Source organism: Oratosquilla oratoria, chromosome 9 (genome assembly GCF_046742065.1).
Source record: "Oratosquilla oratoria isolate Oo_2021 chromosome 9, ASM4674206v1, whole genome shotgun sequence".
Lineage (NCBI taxonomy): Eukaryota > Metazoa > Arthropoda > Malacostraca > Stomatopoda > Squillidae > Oratosquilla > Oratosquilla oratoria.
Genome location: NC_134785.1, coordinates 28218948 through 28236038, shown reverse-complemented (window position 1 = coordinate 28236038; position 17091 = coordinate 28218948). Strand labels below are relative to the sequence as shown.

Genomic DNA, 17091 nt, shown 5'->3' with positions numbered 1-17091 from the left:
GAAAATTGCTGTAGATGGTCATTGTTCTCTTTCCCCCTCTTTCTTCTCTCCCTCCCCCTCTTGCATCTCTCTCTCACCCTCTTGCTTCTCTCTCCCCCTCTTGCTTCTCTCTCCCCTCTTTTTTCTCTCTCCCCCTCATTCTTCTCTCTTTCTCCCCTTATTCTTCTCACTTTCTCCCCCTCATTCTTCTCTCTTTCTCCCCCTCATTCTTCTTTCTCCCCCTCATTCTTCTTTCTCCCCCTCATTCTTCTCTTTCTCCCCTTCATTCTTCTCTCTTTCTCCTCCTCATTCTTCTCTCTTTCTCCCCCTCTTTCCTGTCTCTCTCCCCCTCTTTCTTCTCTCTCCCCCTATTTCTTCTCTCTCTCCCCCTCTTTCTTCTCTCTCTCCCTCTCTTTCCTCTCTCTTTCTCTCCTCTTTCCTCTCTCTCCCTCCCTCCCTCCTCTCTCACTCTCCCCTCATCCCTCTCTCTCTCTCTCTCTCTCTCTCTCTCTCTCTCTCTCTCTCTCTCTCTCTCTCTCTCTCTCTCTCTCTCTCTCTCTCTCTCTCTCTCTCTCTCTCTCTCTCTCTCTCTCTCTCTCTCTCTCTCTCTCTGTGTGTGTGTATATATATAATGTTTTAGTGTCATGAGAAATAGGCATATAGGAATGGATGCAAAGAGGAGATTGTATGGAGGGGTGATTGTGTGGCAGAGACATGGAATTTAAGAGAGGCAGAGAGGAAAAGTGGTACTTTGTTCCGAAGAATACAAACTTTTCGGTACTCCTTACAATAGGATATCTTCGCGTAGCGCGAATATTTCTACTGCGAAATTAAAATCCTCACTCTGTGGGTCTGGGCAACGCTTATCCTCAGTAAGGGGCCCCATTGGGGCAAGGGGGGGGGGGGCCTTGCCCTCCACCACAAGTCTCGCACACTATAACCATTCTCTTCGCAGTAGTGACCGCGTTAACATCTCTCTACTATACATGTTTAGTTTTTGTCGGTTTCCCCCTTGGTGGGCCGATTCTCAGTCAAACTCCATTGTTGGCGCGGCAGCGAACCGTTAACCCCTTCCATACGGTGCCGCACACGTAGGCGTCATGAGGAGCAAGTGGATTTGCGACGCTGCCATATCGGCGTCTTGATTATATTTATTGTAGTCGCCCCTGTGTTTTTACATTCTCTGAAATGTGCCCTGAATCCCATTCTCTGTGGTTTTCAAAATTCGCGGGTGAAAGAGAGAACGATCGATATAAGCGGTGACTATATTTTATGATGCGAGTATTATTACGACACGTCGTACGGCTGGCATTGGCTGCTGCCCGCGAGATTTAAGTTCCGTACTGAAGTGGTTAATTACTCGCCGGTTCTCTGTTTACGTATGGGCCGAGAATCGAGCAACCCGCTTCGATTGTCGCCAGCTCACTCCCAGGACGCAGAGGAGTTCGTCGTCCTTCAATTTCATCGGGTTTTTCCCTACGCCGTCCTGTGTCCTGGAATTTCTTAAGTATTGTTCCCTTAACCGCCACCGGGTATCCTGCCCTTCACTGTAAGTATAGACTCTGGTTCCAGTATTGTTGTGGTTCAGGAGAGGTTTGGTGCCTTCGCCGAAGGGAGATGCCTTTATCTCACCCCCCTTACCGCCAGCCCAGGTGGATCCTCACATTTGGTGTTTCCAGTGTATAGCTCTTGAGTGTTCGCCTTCATCCCCGTGTGCGACGTGCATTCAGTGAGATGATAGTCAGTGTTCCGTGTACTTTCATGTTCACGGGAAGGCGCATGCAGGGGAGGAGGTGCGCGAGCATAGAAAGTGGCTTCCCTCTTCACCCCCCAAAAACCAGAGAAGGCAGACTACGGCTTCAGAGGAGACGAGCAATTCTCTCCCTCCTCCACGGCGTAGTAGACAGGAAGCCAAGTTGTCCTTTATTCCTTTAACCAGGACGGTTAGCGTAGACAGACATGCGCCTCAGGCCACCTCTAGCTATCGTTCCTGTCCGAGATTTTTCCTGGATGAGGTCGCTTGCTCATTGGGACGATAAGCAGTGGTCCGCGTATTTTCATGCTCACAAGAAAGTGCAGGCAAAGAACGAAGTACGCGCACAGGGAAGATCCCTTCCCCGCTCACTCGAAACAAAGAGAAGGCATGCTGCGCTGGCGGAGGACAAGGGCAGAACTCCCCCTCCTCCAAAACGTAGTAGACGGAAAGGTTGTATAACGGCTACCTCGAGTCAGTCTCAAGCCAATTACCTCCTATTCCATCACCCAAGGCGGTTAGCTTCGACGGGCATGCGCCTCTGGCCCCCGCGAACTATCCCCTGAGTACGAGCTTTTTCCCGGATGCGTCCGCAGGCGGCCCCCCCCCCCCGCGACGCGGCCCGGTCCCCCTCCTCCAAAACGTAGTAGACGGAAAGGTTGTAGAACGGCTACCTCGAGTCAGTCTCAAGCCAATTACCTTCTATTCCATCACCCAAGGCGGTTAGCTTCGACGGGCATGCGCCTCTGGGCCCTGCGAACTATCCCCCGAGTACAAGCTTTTTCCCGGATGCGTCCGCAGGCGGGCCCCCCCCGCGACGCGGCCCGGCAGCTCACCCCCCCCAACGGACAAAGGACCTGATTTTGGAGCCGACGAGCACTTCGGCTTCTCCTCCTTCTCGGGAGTCCCGCAGTCCTCCTTCCTCCAATCGTAAGACGAGCCGGGTCATTCACGGAACCCTTTCTATGCCCGGGGGGCAGGAGGCCCGAGGTGTACCCACGCGCGCGTTAGTCGCGGGTGGACAGGCGCCAGCCACGACGGCGACGACGTCCACAGCGCCGGGGATGAGAGGGCAAGTTACCAAACTTCGCAGGATTCCCAGTCGGAATCCCCGATGGTTGTTACACCCTCCTGCTCAGAGATCCTCTCTAAAGTTAGGAGAGCTAATCAACTGAGCCTTCCACAGGAAGTGGAAGTCACGTTCGAGTCTGAAATCTTCAGGACGGGCAATTTTCAAACAATAAAACCAACACAGCGGTACGAGCCATGAACCAGGCCTCCGACGCACTCACAAAGCGGGCAACCGAAAAACTGCGTTGGCGCTCTGTTCCAGTGGAACAGCAAAAACGCTTCTACTCCCCATCAGTGACAAACCTTAAGCAGCCTTGATCCCGGCTCGGTTACCAGAGCTTGTCAAAGTGGACGTGGATTCACTGCTCAGAAGAAACGTCATCCTTTCCGGCAGAGAATCCAGAGACCTCATTCAGGGCCTGGCTCTCTCTCTCGTGGTGCACTCCTGGCTGGAACGCGTCTTGGCTTTAGTAAGGGAGTTTTTACCCGGGCTGCAACCCCAAGGGGAATGCAACCTCCAGGCTCTATGGGAAAGCTTGAGCAGAGCTCTGAAGCATCAAGCGGCCTGCCTCTTAACGTCTTGGGCCAACATTGAGTCCCGCAGGAGAGACACCATCCTAGGAGACCCCAGTGATCCCCTCCTCAGAGAAATTTATGCTCCATTGACGAGGGCCCCCCTTCTAACCCGCATGCTGATTCCCTACCCCTCCACTCCAAGTCGAAAAGGCAGGCAGGAAAGCCCCCTCCCTTTACGACTAGAGATCCTAGACGCAAACATTATAGAGGCTCCGGACTCCCCCACAGGAATCCTAGGAATTCGCCAGCCCCTCCGCACAAGATAGGGGGTTGCCTCTCCCTCTACTGGAGAGCATGGGAAGAGGCCGGGGCGGAAGACTGGACCTACTAAGTCATTAAGACAGGCTATTGTCTTCCCTTTCCCACTGTCCCAAACCTCTCCCCCTATCCCATCCAAGTCAGCAGCTTCCACCCGGACTCGGCTCGCGGGCGGGCCCTAGCGGAGGAATCCTCCGTTCTGCTCCAGAAAGGAGCTTTAGAGGAAGTCTCGACTCCGGACCCAGGGTTCTACTCAAGGCTATTCCTAGTAGAAAAGACAACAGGGGTGTGGAGACCAGTCATCTATTTGTCTCCACTCAACAAGTTCCTTTCCCTGACGAAGTTCCAAATGGACACCCCAGAGTCCGTAAGGGCGTCTATCAGGGAAGGGGACTTCATGGTGTCGCTGGACCTCCAAGAGGCCTATTTCCACATACCAGTGCATCCCTCCTCCAGGAAATTCCTCAGAATCATCCACAGGGGCAACACCTTCCACTTCCCTGCCTCTGCTTCGGACTTTCCACAGCACCCCAAGTCTTCTCCAGTGTGTTCAACCTCGTTTCAGCGTGGTCCCACTCCAGGGGAATTCAACTACTCCGTTACTTGGATAACTGGCTGATCCTTGCACATTCCGCCCAGCTATGCCAAGAACACCTGAGAATGGTCCTAACCTTTGTCCTGAAATTGGGCACAGTAGTCAACCCGGAAAAGTCAGATTTCTTACCAAGACAGAGAGTCACGTACCTGGGTATGGTCCTGGACTCCTCCCTAATGGAGTCCTTCTCAGTAGAAAAGGGGATCCAGAATCTCGCTTCTCTAGTTGCACAGGCACTATCGACCAGGTTCCTGACGGCGACACAATGCCAAATCCTCCTGGGCCATATGGCCTCCATAGAGAAATTAATCCCCAGGAGTAGACAAAGAATGCGACCGCTACAGTGGCTCCTCAAGTCTCAGTGGGCCCCGCAAGAGGGAGAACCCCTACAACACATCTCCCTCACCAAAGAAGTCAAGGATTCTCTTCTCTGGTGGAAGGCCCATGCAACCTTCTCATGGGGATGCCCCTCGGCCCATCTCCCCCCGAAGTCCTCCTGTTCTCCGATGCCTCCAAGGAGGGCTGGGGAGCCCACCTCAACGACGATCACATCAGCGGTTCCTGGTCCACAGTCGAGCGGACAGCCCATATCAATTGGCTTGAGTTGAAAGCAGTACTCCTGGCTCTCCGTCACTTCAAGGATCAAGTCTCAGGAAAGTAGTGGGCATAATGTCGGACAATTCCTCGGTAGTAGCCTACCTGAACGAGCAAGGGGGGCACAGTCTCCCAGGAACTATGCCTTCTGATGATGGACATCCTCAACCTAGCCAAGAATCTCCAGGTGTCACTCAAAGCCCGCTACATCCCGGGGAAGAGGAATGTCTGGGCGGACCACCTCGGCAGGAAGAATCAGATAATCAACACAGAATGGTCCCTCTATCGAGAGGTAGCGAACTTCATCCTCAGCAAATGGGGCTCCCCTCTAGTGGACCTTTTTGCAATGAGATGGAATCACCAACTCCCAATATATTTCAGCCCTTTCTCGGATCCTCTGGCAGCAGGAGAAGACGCTCTTCTGCAAAGTTGGGACAACCTGGACTCCTACGCTTTCCCACCATTTCCCTTGCTCCAGAAGGTACTCCTGAGAGCAAGACACGCATCTTACCTTCGGATGACTTTGATCGCTCCTTGGTGGCCTGAAGCCCCATGGTTTCCAGACGCCCTCGAGCTAGCAGTAGAAGAGCCTCTGGCCCTTCAGGGAAGACCAGATCTTCTGTTTCCACCCATCAACGGGCCTTGGCACAAAAACCCTTCAGCACTCAATCTTCACGCATTCAGACTATGGTCCGGATCCTCCTAAAGAAGGGTTTTCCCAGAGAAGTGGCAGAGGACATGTCCATTCCTATTCGCTCTTCCTCAGCTAACCTTTATCAAGGGAAATGCAATGCCTTTGCAAATTGGTGCCACTCGAGGAAGTTAGTCCCAGATCGAGCCACCATTCCTGAGATCGCCTCCTTCCACTTCCTCAGGAAGTCCAAGAAGATCTCCCTCTCGGCAGTACAAGGCTCTAGGGCAGCTCTAAATCAGGTGTTTTCTCTGAAGGGCATGGTCCTAGCCCTTTCACCGGAAATTTCCATGCTCTTCAGGCACTTCAAAGATCATGCCCCCCCAGGGAAATCAGTTCTCCTCCGCGGGATGTGGCATTAGTCCTGAACTCTCTGAGGGGTCCCCCTTACGAACCTCTCCGAGAGGCACATCTGAAGGACCTCACCTAGAGGACAGTTTTTTCTGCTAGCCCTGGCATCTTCCAAGAGAGTAGGGGAGTTACATGCCATCTCTTATAGAGTCGCCCATTCCAAAGGATGGAAAGAGGTCTCCTTCACTTTCATGCCTCAATTCATTGCCAAAAACCAAGATCCTGCCAAATCCGACCCTAGATTCTGGTCCTTTAGTGTTCCGTCCTTAGACGAATTTGCAGGGGGAGAATAGACTGAAACAGTTCTATGCCCGGTACGAGCCATCCGGACCTACCTCCTAATAACCGTAGGAGGCAGTTAGAACCGTAGAAGTACGATTTGATATCTTCTTTGGCCGACCAGAGCGATGCTTTTGAGTAGGAATGATGTCACTTCCTTCGTCTCGAAATTTCTTGGTCCACTTTTGCACTTGACGCACTCCAATTCCCACACGAGTAGCAATATCTTTACACTTATAACCCTCCTTATAGAGGGTTATGATTGTAACAACTGTGTCTCTTTCCAGCTCTTTACCACTTCCCATTACGGAGATATCAAGGCACAAAAACAGAGACCACCGCAAAAAAAAGACTACTCTCCGTGAGAGATGTTTAGAAAGTGACTCCATGTGACATCGAGTGCGCCTAAACAGAGTTGCCAAATAGTGTGTATTGTCTCGGCTAAATACGGGTACAAACGCTAGCATTGAAAAATAGCGAAAAGTTTGGGTGGAAAGTTGTATTGTTTGCATGTTTTGAGTTTAGGGAAAAGTTGGGGCGCCTATAATTTTGCGCCCAAACTTTTCGCGGCCACTGTATATTTGCCACTTTTTTTTTCTTTTTTTTTTCTCTCCTCCTCCAAGCTTTGTCTCTTTTATCTTTGGCCTCACTACATTTTTTGTTGTACCAGCATTTAATGTACAGGGTCTAACAGATAAATCCGTACAACTTCTTATCACATGTTTTAAGATTAATATCTCGGGTTATAATAAACAGAGAGTTATGAAATTTTCAGTATATTTAGAAAAGGCAATAAGAACAATGATTTCATTCAATGTAACCACCTTCAGCTGTTATGACGCTTTCAACGCGTTTACGAAACTTGGATACAGCGTTGATGATCTCAGACTTTGATAATGAACCCACAGCCTTCTTGATGTCTGTCTTCAGGGTTGTTATACTTCTGTGTGGCTTGTCACATGCCTTGGCCTCAATTCGCGCCCAAAAATAATAATCTAAAGGGTTTAGGTCTGGCGAATTTGAGGGCCACAACTCTTTGTTCCAGAACTGCACATTTGACCCTTCGAGAAGGTTGGTGGTCCTCTTCGCTGTGTGGGCTGGAGCCGAGTCTTGTTGGAAGACAAACTGGTTGCCACTAGCCTTATCTTTCATCCAGGGTATTATTTTCTCTTCTAGAACTTTGCAATAGACAACGGCATTGACTTTCTCCTTGTTGTTGAAGAAGTGAGTGAAGACGTCCCCCTCAGTTGACACCACACAGAGCACCATGACACTTGCTGGTTTCTTCGTCGTTGTCTTGTGTTGAACCTCTGAGGATGAGGAGGCTATCCAGCAATCATTCCGCTTATTGAAAGTCGCATCAACCGTGAAAATCTTCTCGTCGGAAAAAAACTTGATGACTGAGCCATTCGACTTCATCCAGTTCAACAGCTTTTGGCACCTGGTCAAGCGGATTTCTTTCATTTTTCGTGTCAAAAGATGTCTTTTTCCTTGTGAGAATGAGGTTAATCCCAATTTCTTTAATGCTCTGTGAATTGTCATTGTGCTGACACCTCTCTTCTTAGCCAATGTCGATAATGGTAAGGCTGGATTTGCATTGACACTTCTCTTGAGACCAGCTAAAAAGCGAGGTGTTAGAATTCTGCCCCTTCTGGGCTTGTGTGCAGCTCGTTGGTCTTCGCCGGTTCATCAAAACGTTTACAAACATCGTAAACAGTTTGTCTGGAGTATTTTAGCATCCTTATTATGGCGCTAGGAGTGTGACTCGCGCGACGAAGTTCGCATATGGCTGAACGTTTGGCTTGTTCCATTGCTTAATGTTTATTGCACCGGTGCTAGTATACAACTGGCTAAATTATTAGACAAATGGAAGTATCTGGAAACAATCAGAATTGCCATATGTTACTTTTTAAGTGCTTAAAACCTCTTCAAAGTTTGTACGGATTTATCTGTTAGACCCTGTACACCATTATAGATTTCCTTCAATATCATCCATTTCTCTTCTATCTTTGTTGTTTCTTCATGAAAGAAGTTTTCCCAATTTGCTTTTTGAAATAATTTTCGGAGTTTCTCAAAATCCATTTTGTTGTACATTATTCTTCCATTTCTTTGTTTCTCATTTCTTCCCAAATAAATTTCCTCTTTTAGTTCGAATTCAGTATGTAGTCATTCTTTCCAATTGGTGTCTTGTATTCCATTTTATCCACAATTTCAGGCTCTGACGTAAATATGGGTGTATATGTATATATTTAGATGTATGTATATATACCAAAGCCCTTTCCTAATTATAAAGGTGAGAGTAGGGCATAGGTATGGGTGGAGAATGCTTGTAGATTGATGATTGATGTATCCTGAAGGGATTTCTCTGTCTTCTCTGTTTACTTATTATGGGGTGAGGAGGGGGTCACTATAGGAGGTGGGTGTAGACCAGCTTCTGCTGTGGATATGTTGGCTTGCTTAACCCCTTCCATACGGTGCCGCACACGTAGGCGTCATGGGGAGCGAGTGTATTCGCGAGGCTGCCATATCGGCGTCTTGATTATATTTATTGTAGTCGCCCCTCCATAATGACATTCTTTCTAATTCTTTTGTAATCGCATTTTCTATGGTTATCAAAATTCACGGGTGAAGAGAGAACGATCGATATAAGCGGTGACTATATTTTATGATGCGAGTATTATTGCGACACGTCGTACGGCTGGCATTGGCTGCTGCCACCGAGATCCAAGTCCATGACGCCTACGTGTGCGGCACCGTATGGAAGGGGTTAATTGCTTGTGATCCAGGCAGTGAATGTGGGGCAGGGATGTTTCTTCATCCACATGGAACTAGGAGATCTTTAAAAGGGAAACAAAAGAGCACTGGATGGGTATAGGATAGATATAGGCTGTCTTCCTCCCTCATACATATACCAAAGGCCTTTTCCCCCTTACAAGGGAGGTAGCCAAAAAGAAAAAGGCATAGTAACCATTTCCACCCATTCCATCCTGAATACACCATTCCCCTCCACCCTCCCTCTTATATTGGCACCTCCCTCATAATGGGGAATAAGCCTTTTGGTATATGGATAGATACATACATACATACACATACCAAAGGCCCTTTATAAGGGGGATAGATAGATAAGAAATAAAAATTGATTAAAAATTTTTTCAGGTGATGCATATCTTGATGAAGAAAAATTGGTGGAGAGGAAGATACAGCTGTTTTTGAACAATCAGGAGTTCAAGGTATGAAGAAGTTTTCTCAAGTTCTGTTTTATGATTTGTCTTCGTACAAGTAAATTAAGTTTCCTGAAATGAAAATGAAATGTTGCAATTGATATGTATTGTCATATTCAAATAAGATCACAAAGCATTCATGTTTGTATAATTTTCTGTAATTAATCAACTTCAGGAGTACCGCAGAACTGGGGTGTTCCAGTTTCATATTGATCTACCAGAGAAAGTGTCGTCACTTCAACTTACAGCGGCTTACCAGGATGACGATGGTGATGCTGCAGTAGCAAGTGCTGAGGCTGTGGCTTACTATTCCAAAAAGGTCAGTTTCTTGTTATTTTTAAGGTTATGATGAAAGTATGTGTCTTTTTCCTCGTCTGGGGTATTGGCTGCATGTTATTTTGGGGTTAAAACCTGCTCAGTAGCATGCAGCTGAACCTTTAGGGTTTATATGGGGTGCCCCTATGGATCAGAGCCACAAATAATTTTGTCTGTGAGAAATGATGATACTTTATTGTACTGTAAGTGTCTGTCTGTTATGCTGTCCCCCCACTCTTGATACTGTCCTGTACCACTTCTCATAATATTAATTTCCTTTTTTTGCTGAACCCCATGGTGGGGGAAAGAATACTGCCACTTTGAGAAATTTCCATTTGTATTGAGTCTGCCATGGTAAACAATATGCTGCACTGCGTCATCAATGGAAGATGGCACTGGTGAAATTTTTTGCAGATGGTGGATGTTGAGGCAGTGTAGAGATAAAAGACAGCTTGGTATCTTCAATTAATGGGACAGATTGAGAAAAGAAAAATTGTTTTAGTATCTAGATTTGATCTGCAATACATTTATGCAAAGTAGTACATATGCTGTGTGCTTATCCTTTAATATGAAATTTAGGAATCATGAAAATAAAGAAAGAACTACATGCATAGAGACATATACCAATGACTTTTTTCCCCTTAAAGGGAGGTTGACAAAAACAAAGGCATAAAATCCACTCCCACCCATTCCATCCCCATATACTCCACTCCCATTCATCCCCCTCCCTTCCTCTTATCTTGGCTCCTCCTGGATGACGGGTCATCCCTGCATCTCGCCCACTACCCTGGGTCAAAAGCAATGTAGCAAGACCAGCACATCCACAGCAAGGCGGCTTCATTTAATTGGTAACCCCCCCCTCCATCCCCCCTCCATCCCCTCATATAGAAAAAGAGAAGATTGGAAAAAATCCCTTCGGGCTGTGTCAAAATATCATTCACAAATAGGAGTGGGAAGAAACAGAACATTGGGTATGCTGAAAAAATGTGTAATTTATACTTATTAGTTACAGTCTTTTAAAATGTCTTTGTTATTATATGTGTATGTAATGTAGTAATTTATCTTTCAGAAATTATACATCGGTGTGGAGACTAGCACCAAGGAAGCCAGCGTGGGCCAATTTGCTGTTTTTCATATTCGTTCAAACTTCAACGTGAAATCTTTCCACTACATGGTTAGTACTCATCTTGATTGTTTTGACCTGGTAATGTCATTTATAAAGATTTTGTTTTTGGTAATACCAGATACTTTTATTCACTTGAGGGGGTGCCTCCCTTCATCATGGTGTTACTTGCTACAAATGCTTTGGCCAACATTAGGTGGTTTTGGCAAACTAAGAATTATTAAGATTACCTGAATTAATCCCTTTATCATGATAACAGTTATTGTAGATATGTTTTGATAAATAGCAGATGTTATACAGCTAAATGGGCTATGTTCTATCAATGTGTTTTGATACTTGCTTAGTTCCTGTGAGATGGTAATGCACTCAATTTTGTTCTAACAAATAGCAATTGATTTAGTTCGCCTGAGGGAAGCTAATTTGTTGGAGTGACAACTGTTAACCCTTATCATATGATAATGCCAACTTTGGCATCATGAGGTGCGAGTGGTTATATGAGGATGCTGGCATTGGTGTCCTGATTATATTTATTTTCCAGTTGTAGCTGAATGACCCCTATATTCTGTGAATAGGCTTGATCACTTTTTCTGTGGTTATCAAAATTTAGGGTGCAAGAGAGTCGGTATTACAGCTGCAACTTTATATTTTGTAACGTGTGTATTGTGATGCATCATCGAATCGTTGTACATGAGACAGCCTAATGCTGCACACAAGTATTTGACTCGTATTGCAGAGGTTAAATCTTTCCGTATAGGATTGTGTTTGTATTTTTATTTTACTGCCACCAGCCCATTTAATTTATTTCTGTAGCACCACTTCTTGAGAGAAAAACTATGAATGAGGTAAATGGACAGGGTGAAGAGGGCATTGGATATAAGAGAAATATCTGTCAAGTAAGAAAGAGAGTGCAAAAGATAGGGGTAAAAGGAAAGTGGTTGTATCTCTCTCTTTCTCTCTTTCTCTTTCTTATAATTTCTCTTTTTCCATCTTCCTCTTTCTCTCTTTTTCTATCTTCCTCTTTCTCTTTTTCTCTTTCTCTCCCTTCTTTCTCACTCTTTCTCACTCTCCTCTCTCACTCCTCTCTCTCTTTCTCTCTTTCTCTTTCTCTTTCTCTGAGGGTTGGGTGGAGGTGTCACCATATAATGAAGTCATAGTAGACCAGTTCCAGCTGTTGTACCATGCTGTGGGAGGTCTTGTCTTGCTGCATTGCTTCAGACCTAAGTAGTGTGGCAGAGGACAGGGATAGCCCTTCATCCATGAGATGCTAAGATGAGAGGAGTGGATGGATGGAGAATAGGTGTAGGGTGGGTGTGTGGTTTGACTGTCATGCTCATTATAAAGGGGAAAAGGCTTTATGGTATTGTGTGTCTTATTACTTTTTACTTTTATTTATTTATTTATTTTATTTTATTTTTTCTGCCTTACTGTAATCGCTGCATCTTTATGAAATTCAAAATGGATTAGGCAGGTTGCTACTGTATATGTTCTGATATATGATTGAAAAATAAAGATTAGTAATATTGACTCTTAACAGATTGTTGCCAAGGAGATGATTTTGTATGCAGGATTAGAAGAGATGGAGACTGAGCACCGTTCAAGTGTGAAGACCATTTCTGTTCCTGTCAGCTCAGAAATGGCACCGGCATTCAAGATTGTTGTTTATACCGTCACTCAACATAACGAAGTCATTGCTGATGCATTAACTGTACCAGTAGATGGAATTTCATCCTTAAAGGTAACGTATTGTGCAGAGATTATTTTACTTTTAGTTTGAAAGTTGGTGGGCATTACCCTAAGGTTTATGTAGTCTTGAATTTTCAGGAACGAGATTGATTCCTATTGTCACTAAATATAATTGTGGTTGAAATGCCCTTTTTTCCAATTAATTTATCTTTGTATACATCTTTGTTCCTTATCTAGTACATGTGAACATAATTGCAATCAAAAAAGGATCTCAGACCAGAGTTCAGTTTATACTCATATTCATAAGATATGAAAAGAATTATGGTAGCATGACAAGAATAAAGAAATTGTGGGAGGAGTCATCTGACTTGAATCTTCGGGTAAGGTGCATAAGTTACCCAATTAGGAAAATTGTCAGCCATATACGAAAAGACACAAGTATTGTATAGAGCTGTTACTGTGATAGAATTAAGGGCTTCCCTCGTATAGATGGACACCATGAAGCCTCAACCTCTTTTCCAACATCTAATTTTTAACCTCAGCGTACAGTGAGCAGCATTGGCCACACTGCACTATTTCCTTTAGAACTAGTCACTATTATTTCATGTAATTGGGGATGAGTCTGGACACCTTGGATTGGTGATTTTTATTCAGGGAGTCTGTCGACCCTGTTAGTTCCAATATCCTAAGCTTAGTCACCTTGATTTTTTTTCTACAAGGTTATTGTGGATGAAGGTGAAATTGGGAAGGAAGATGTGGGTCTTTGTATGTACGTATGGGCCAGGTAGTGAGAAGAGTGTAGAGGAAAGGGAGGCTTTTTGGATAGATTTAAATGAATGTATAGAGGGTTTAAGGAGAAATGTCGATGTAGTGGTAATGGGAGATCTCTAGGAGATGAACCAAAAGAGTGGTTGGGAAGTGTGGAGAGCAAGGAAAAAAATTGTAATGGAGAGTTGATGGTGGAGATGTGTTCAGAGAGTTGATGATAGCTAATACAGTGTTTAGGGAAAAAGCCTAGCATAACTACACATGGGAGAGGGTGGTGGATGGAAGGGTGGTAGATAGGACTCTAATGGACTATATAGTGGTACCCAGGAAAAGAGTAGGAAGAGTTTGTGATGTACATGTTCTTATGGGAGAGAGTGGGGGATGGTTTGGATACATGGAAAGATTAGTAAAAGAGGTGTGGAATGGAAAGGTGTGGGGAGTGAATGTGAGGAGACGACCAAAGATGAGATGGATGGATGGGGTGAAAGGGGTGTTGAGCAAGAGGGGAATGTCTGTTGAGGAAGGAAGGGAGAAGGCAGGAGATAGGGATGAATAGAGAATGACTGTAGGAGGTGCTTATGTATGAATGATATTTTGACACAGCCCAAATGGATTTCTTCCCATCTTCTCTTTTTCTGCATGAGGGAATGGAGAGGGGGGGGGGTTGTGTTTAAGTGAAGCATCCTTGCTGTGGATATACTGTGTCTTTCTGCATAGTATTTGACCCAGGGCAGTTGGTAGATGCAGGGATGACCCGTTATCCATAAAGAGCTGAGATGGGAGGGGTGGAAAGGGTGGTGGAGGGGAGTGAAATGGGTGGAAAAGGGTAAATCTTTCTGACTTGGCTACTTCCCTTATAAGGGGGAAAGAGTTCTTGGTGTGTATACAGTATGTATGTGTATATATATATATATATATATACATACATATACCAAGGCTTTTTCCCCCTTACAAGGGAGGTAGCCAAAAAGGGAAAGGCACAAAAACACTCCCACCCATTTCATCCCTACATACACTCCACACCCCTCCCACCCTCCCTCTCATCTGAGCACCTCCCGGATGACGGGTCATCCCTGCACCCTGCCCACCGCCCTGGGTCAGAAGCAGTGTCGCAAGACACAGCACATCCACAGCAAGGCCGCTTCATTTAATCGGCGACCCCCCCTCTCCGTCCCCCCTTGCATATTAGGAGAGGACGGGGAGAAAATCCCTTCGGGCTGCGTCAAAATTTACTCACACATACTACCCCCCCACCCACCCCTGCCCATTCCTCCTCATGCAATCACAACATCATCCATATACAACCATTCTCCACTCACCTCTGTCTTCCGTCCTCTCCCTTCCTTCCTCAACAGACATTCCCCTCTTCCCCAAAGCCCCCTTCACCCCATCCATCCACCTCATCCTAGAACGTCCCCTCATGTTCACTCCCTCCACATCTGCCTTCCATACCTCTTTTACTAGTCTTTCTTCACTCATTCTTTCCATGTGTCCAAACCATCCTAATATTCTTTCATCAACCCTATCTCTCAAATCCTTTTTCACCCCTGTTCTCCTCCTCACCTCCTCATTTCTCACTCTATCCAGCCTAGTAACCCCCACCATACTTCTCAGACACCTCATCTCAAACACATTCAAACTCCTTCTCTCTTCTTCTCTTATGTTCCATGTTTCTGCCCCATACAGTGCTGTTGGCACAATCACTCCTTCATACAGTCTCCTCTTCGCATCCATTCCCAAATGTCTATTCCTCATTACACTCTTTAATCCACCAAGGCATTTACTCGCTTCTCTCAATCTACATTCTACCTCCACCTTCACTCCACCTTTTCCTGCTACACTTGCACCCAAGTATCTAAAACTATCCACTTCCTCCAGTCGCTCTCCCTTAATGTTCACTTCCAGTCTACTGCCACCTTCACCCCTTGTACATCTCATCACCTTACTTTTACCTACATTTATCTTTAGCTTTCTTCTATCACATACTCTCCCAAACTCTGCCACACACACACATACATCACAATTTTCCAAGCTACTCGTATCTCATTATTCCAGTATTTCAGTATATAGAGAAAGAAAAAAAAAAGGGGGAGGGATGAAAGGGATGAAGAGTGACTGACCTGCTGGTTCCAATGTCCTAAGTTTAGTGATGCCTCACTCTGAGGGTGATCCCCCTGTGCCGTTGACCAACCTCCAATCCCCTCTGACTGTGGCTTCCCACTCCCAGTTTACCTGCTCGACCTCACTTGTCTGGGGTACTCCTGGGGTAGCAAATAAATCCTGTGTTATGGAACCTACATAGTCTTCTCTTTTTGTTTGTATATGAATTTTTTTAAGATAATCTAAGTTGTGGAACAGTCATCTCTGGTTCAGATAATTCTGCTAGCCATGCTGGTGGATCATTTTGGCCCAAAGAAGGGAGGGGGAATGTGGTAATGGTACTTGTTGCTAACTGTGTTTTATGTATTTGTCACATAGGTTGAGGAAAAGGAAATAAAAGGGGGAGTATACCTTATGATATATGGTTAGTTGATGTTATATGCTTATTGATCTCTGGATATTCAATAATAACATCTTTACAAACCATACAAATATATGAAAATCCAGGCATTACATAAACATCACTAAACAACCATTCGTACTAAGAGTTTAAAATGTTAACACCATATGGCATATTACTTGTGGCACCATGATTGTGTACAAATCAATAATTCAGCCATTCCTTCCCCTTCTTTTTCCTCTTCTTTGTCCTTCCCCCTCCCCCTCTCACTCCCCCTCCTCCCTTTCAACTCTTCTTTCCCTCTTGCTTTTTATATATATATATATATATATATATATATATATATTAGAAAATAATGAAATAATTTATATTTTATTTAATTTATTCATTTATTTATTTATTTATTTTTTATATACAACAGCCTGAGCTTATCATCAACATGCACAAAGATCACAGTGTCAAGAGTGTTGAACTTGGCACCTACAGCGTAGCAGGAGCCTTTTTCGGGATTTCAGGTGTTCGAGACTTTGCCTATGCAATGCAAGCAGGCAATGAACTTTCCCATTCATCTGTACTAGCATCCCTCCATGGCTTTGCAAACTCCACCAGGTATTGCTTACTGATGTTGTTTTAAACTTTAACTCCACTTCTTGTTTTCATCTTTTTGACCAATCTTGGTCAATTTTTATTTTTCATAACCATGTTGCTCAGATAAGAGGGAGAGTGGAGGGGTGTGGAGTGTATTCAAGGATGGAATGGGTGGGAATGATTTTATGCCTTTTTCTTTTTAGCTACCCCCCTTGTAAGGGGGAAAAAGCCTTGGTATATGTATGTATGTATGTTTCCCACTGCATCTGCCTTTCCCTCCTTATCTTCCCTCACATTTAGCAACTCCCTAAAATACTCTGCCCATCTTCCTCTTACTTCTCTTCCTTTATCATCTCTCCATTTACACCTTTTACCTTTTCTTCTCTATTTGATTCACCTCCTTCCTCTCATAGTTTCTTTCCAAAACATTGTTTTATGTATATATTACCATGTTTGGTCTTTAGGTTTTATAGTTAATACAGCCAGATAAAATTGAGTGAGATTGTATGATATTTGCATATTAGACCAGAGGGCATTGAAACATTTTAGGCATCAGGAAAGAATAACCTGCAAAAAGAATGTGGAAAGCCAAAGTATGTGGAGTAAACCCAAGAACAAAACCTAGAATGAGATAGATGGCTGGGGTAAAAAGAGCTCTGGGTACACATAGTATTTTATTTGTGCAGGATAGAAAAGAGGCAAGAAATAGGAATGTGTTGAGAAAGATTGTGAATGGATGAATGGAT

General features: G+C 45.0%; 1 protein-coding gene across 1 annotated transcript in view; it reads left to right on the top strand.

Moving 5' to 3' along the window:
* The window catches only part of LOC143028284 (CD109 antigen-like), a 90393-nt gene that overhangs the window by 20682 nt on the left and 52620 nt on the right, over nucleotides 1–17091 (top strand). Inside the window, exons 11-15 of the mRNA XM_076190148.1 lie at nucleotides 9304–9377; nucleotides 9544–9687; nucleotides 10753–10857; nucleotides 12341–12541; nucleotides 16179–16366. Coding sequence (XP_076046263.1) covers nucleotides 9304–9377; nucleotides 9544–9687; nucleotides 10753–10857; nucleotides 12341–12541; nucleotides 16179–16366 — 712 coding nt within the window. The remainder of the gene's footprint in view (nucleotides 1–9303; nucleotides 9378–9543; nucleotides 9688–10752; nucleotides 10858–12340; nucleotides 12542–16178; nucleotides 16367–17091) is intronic.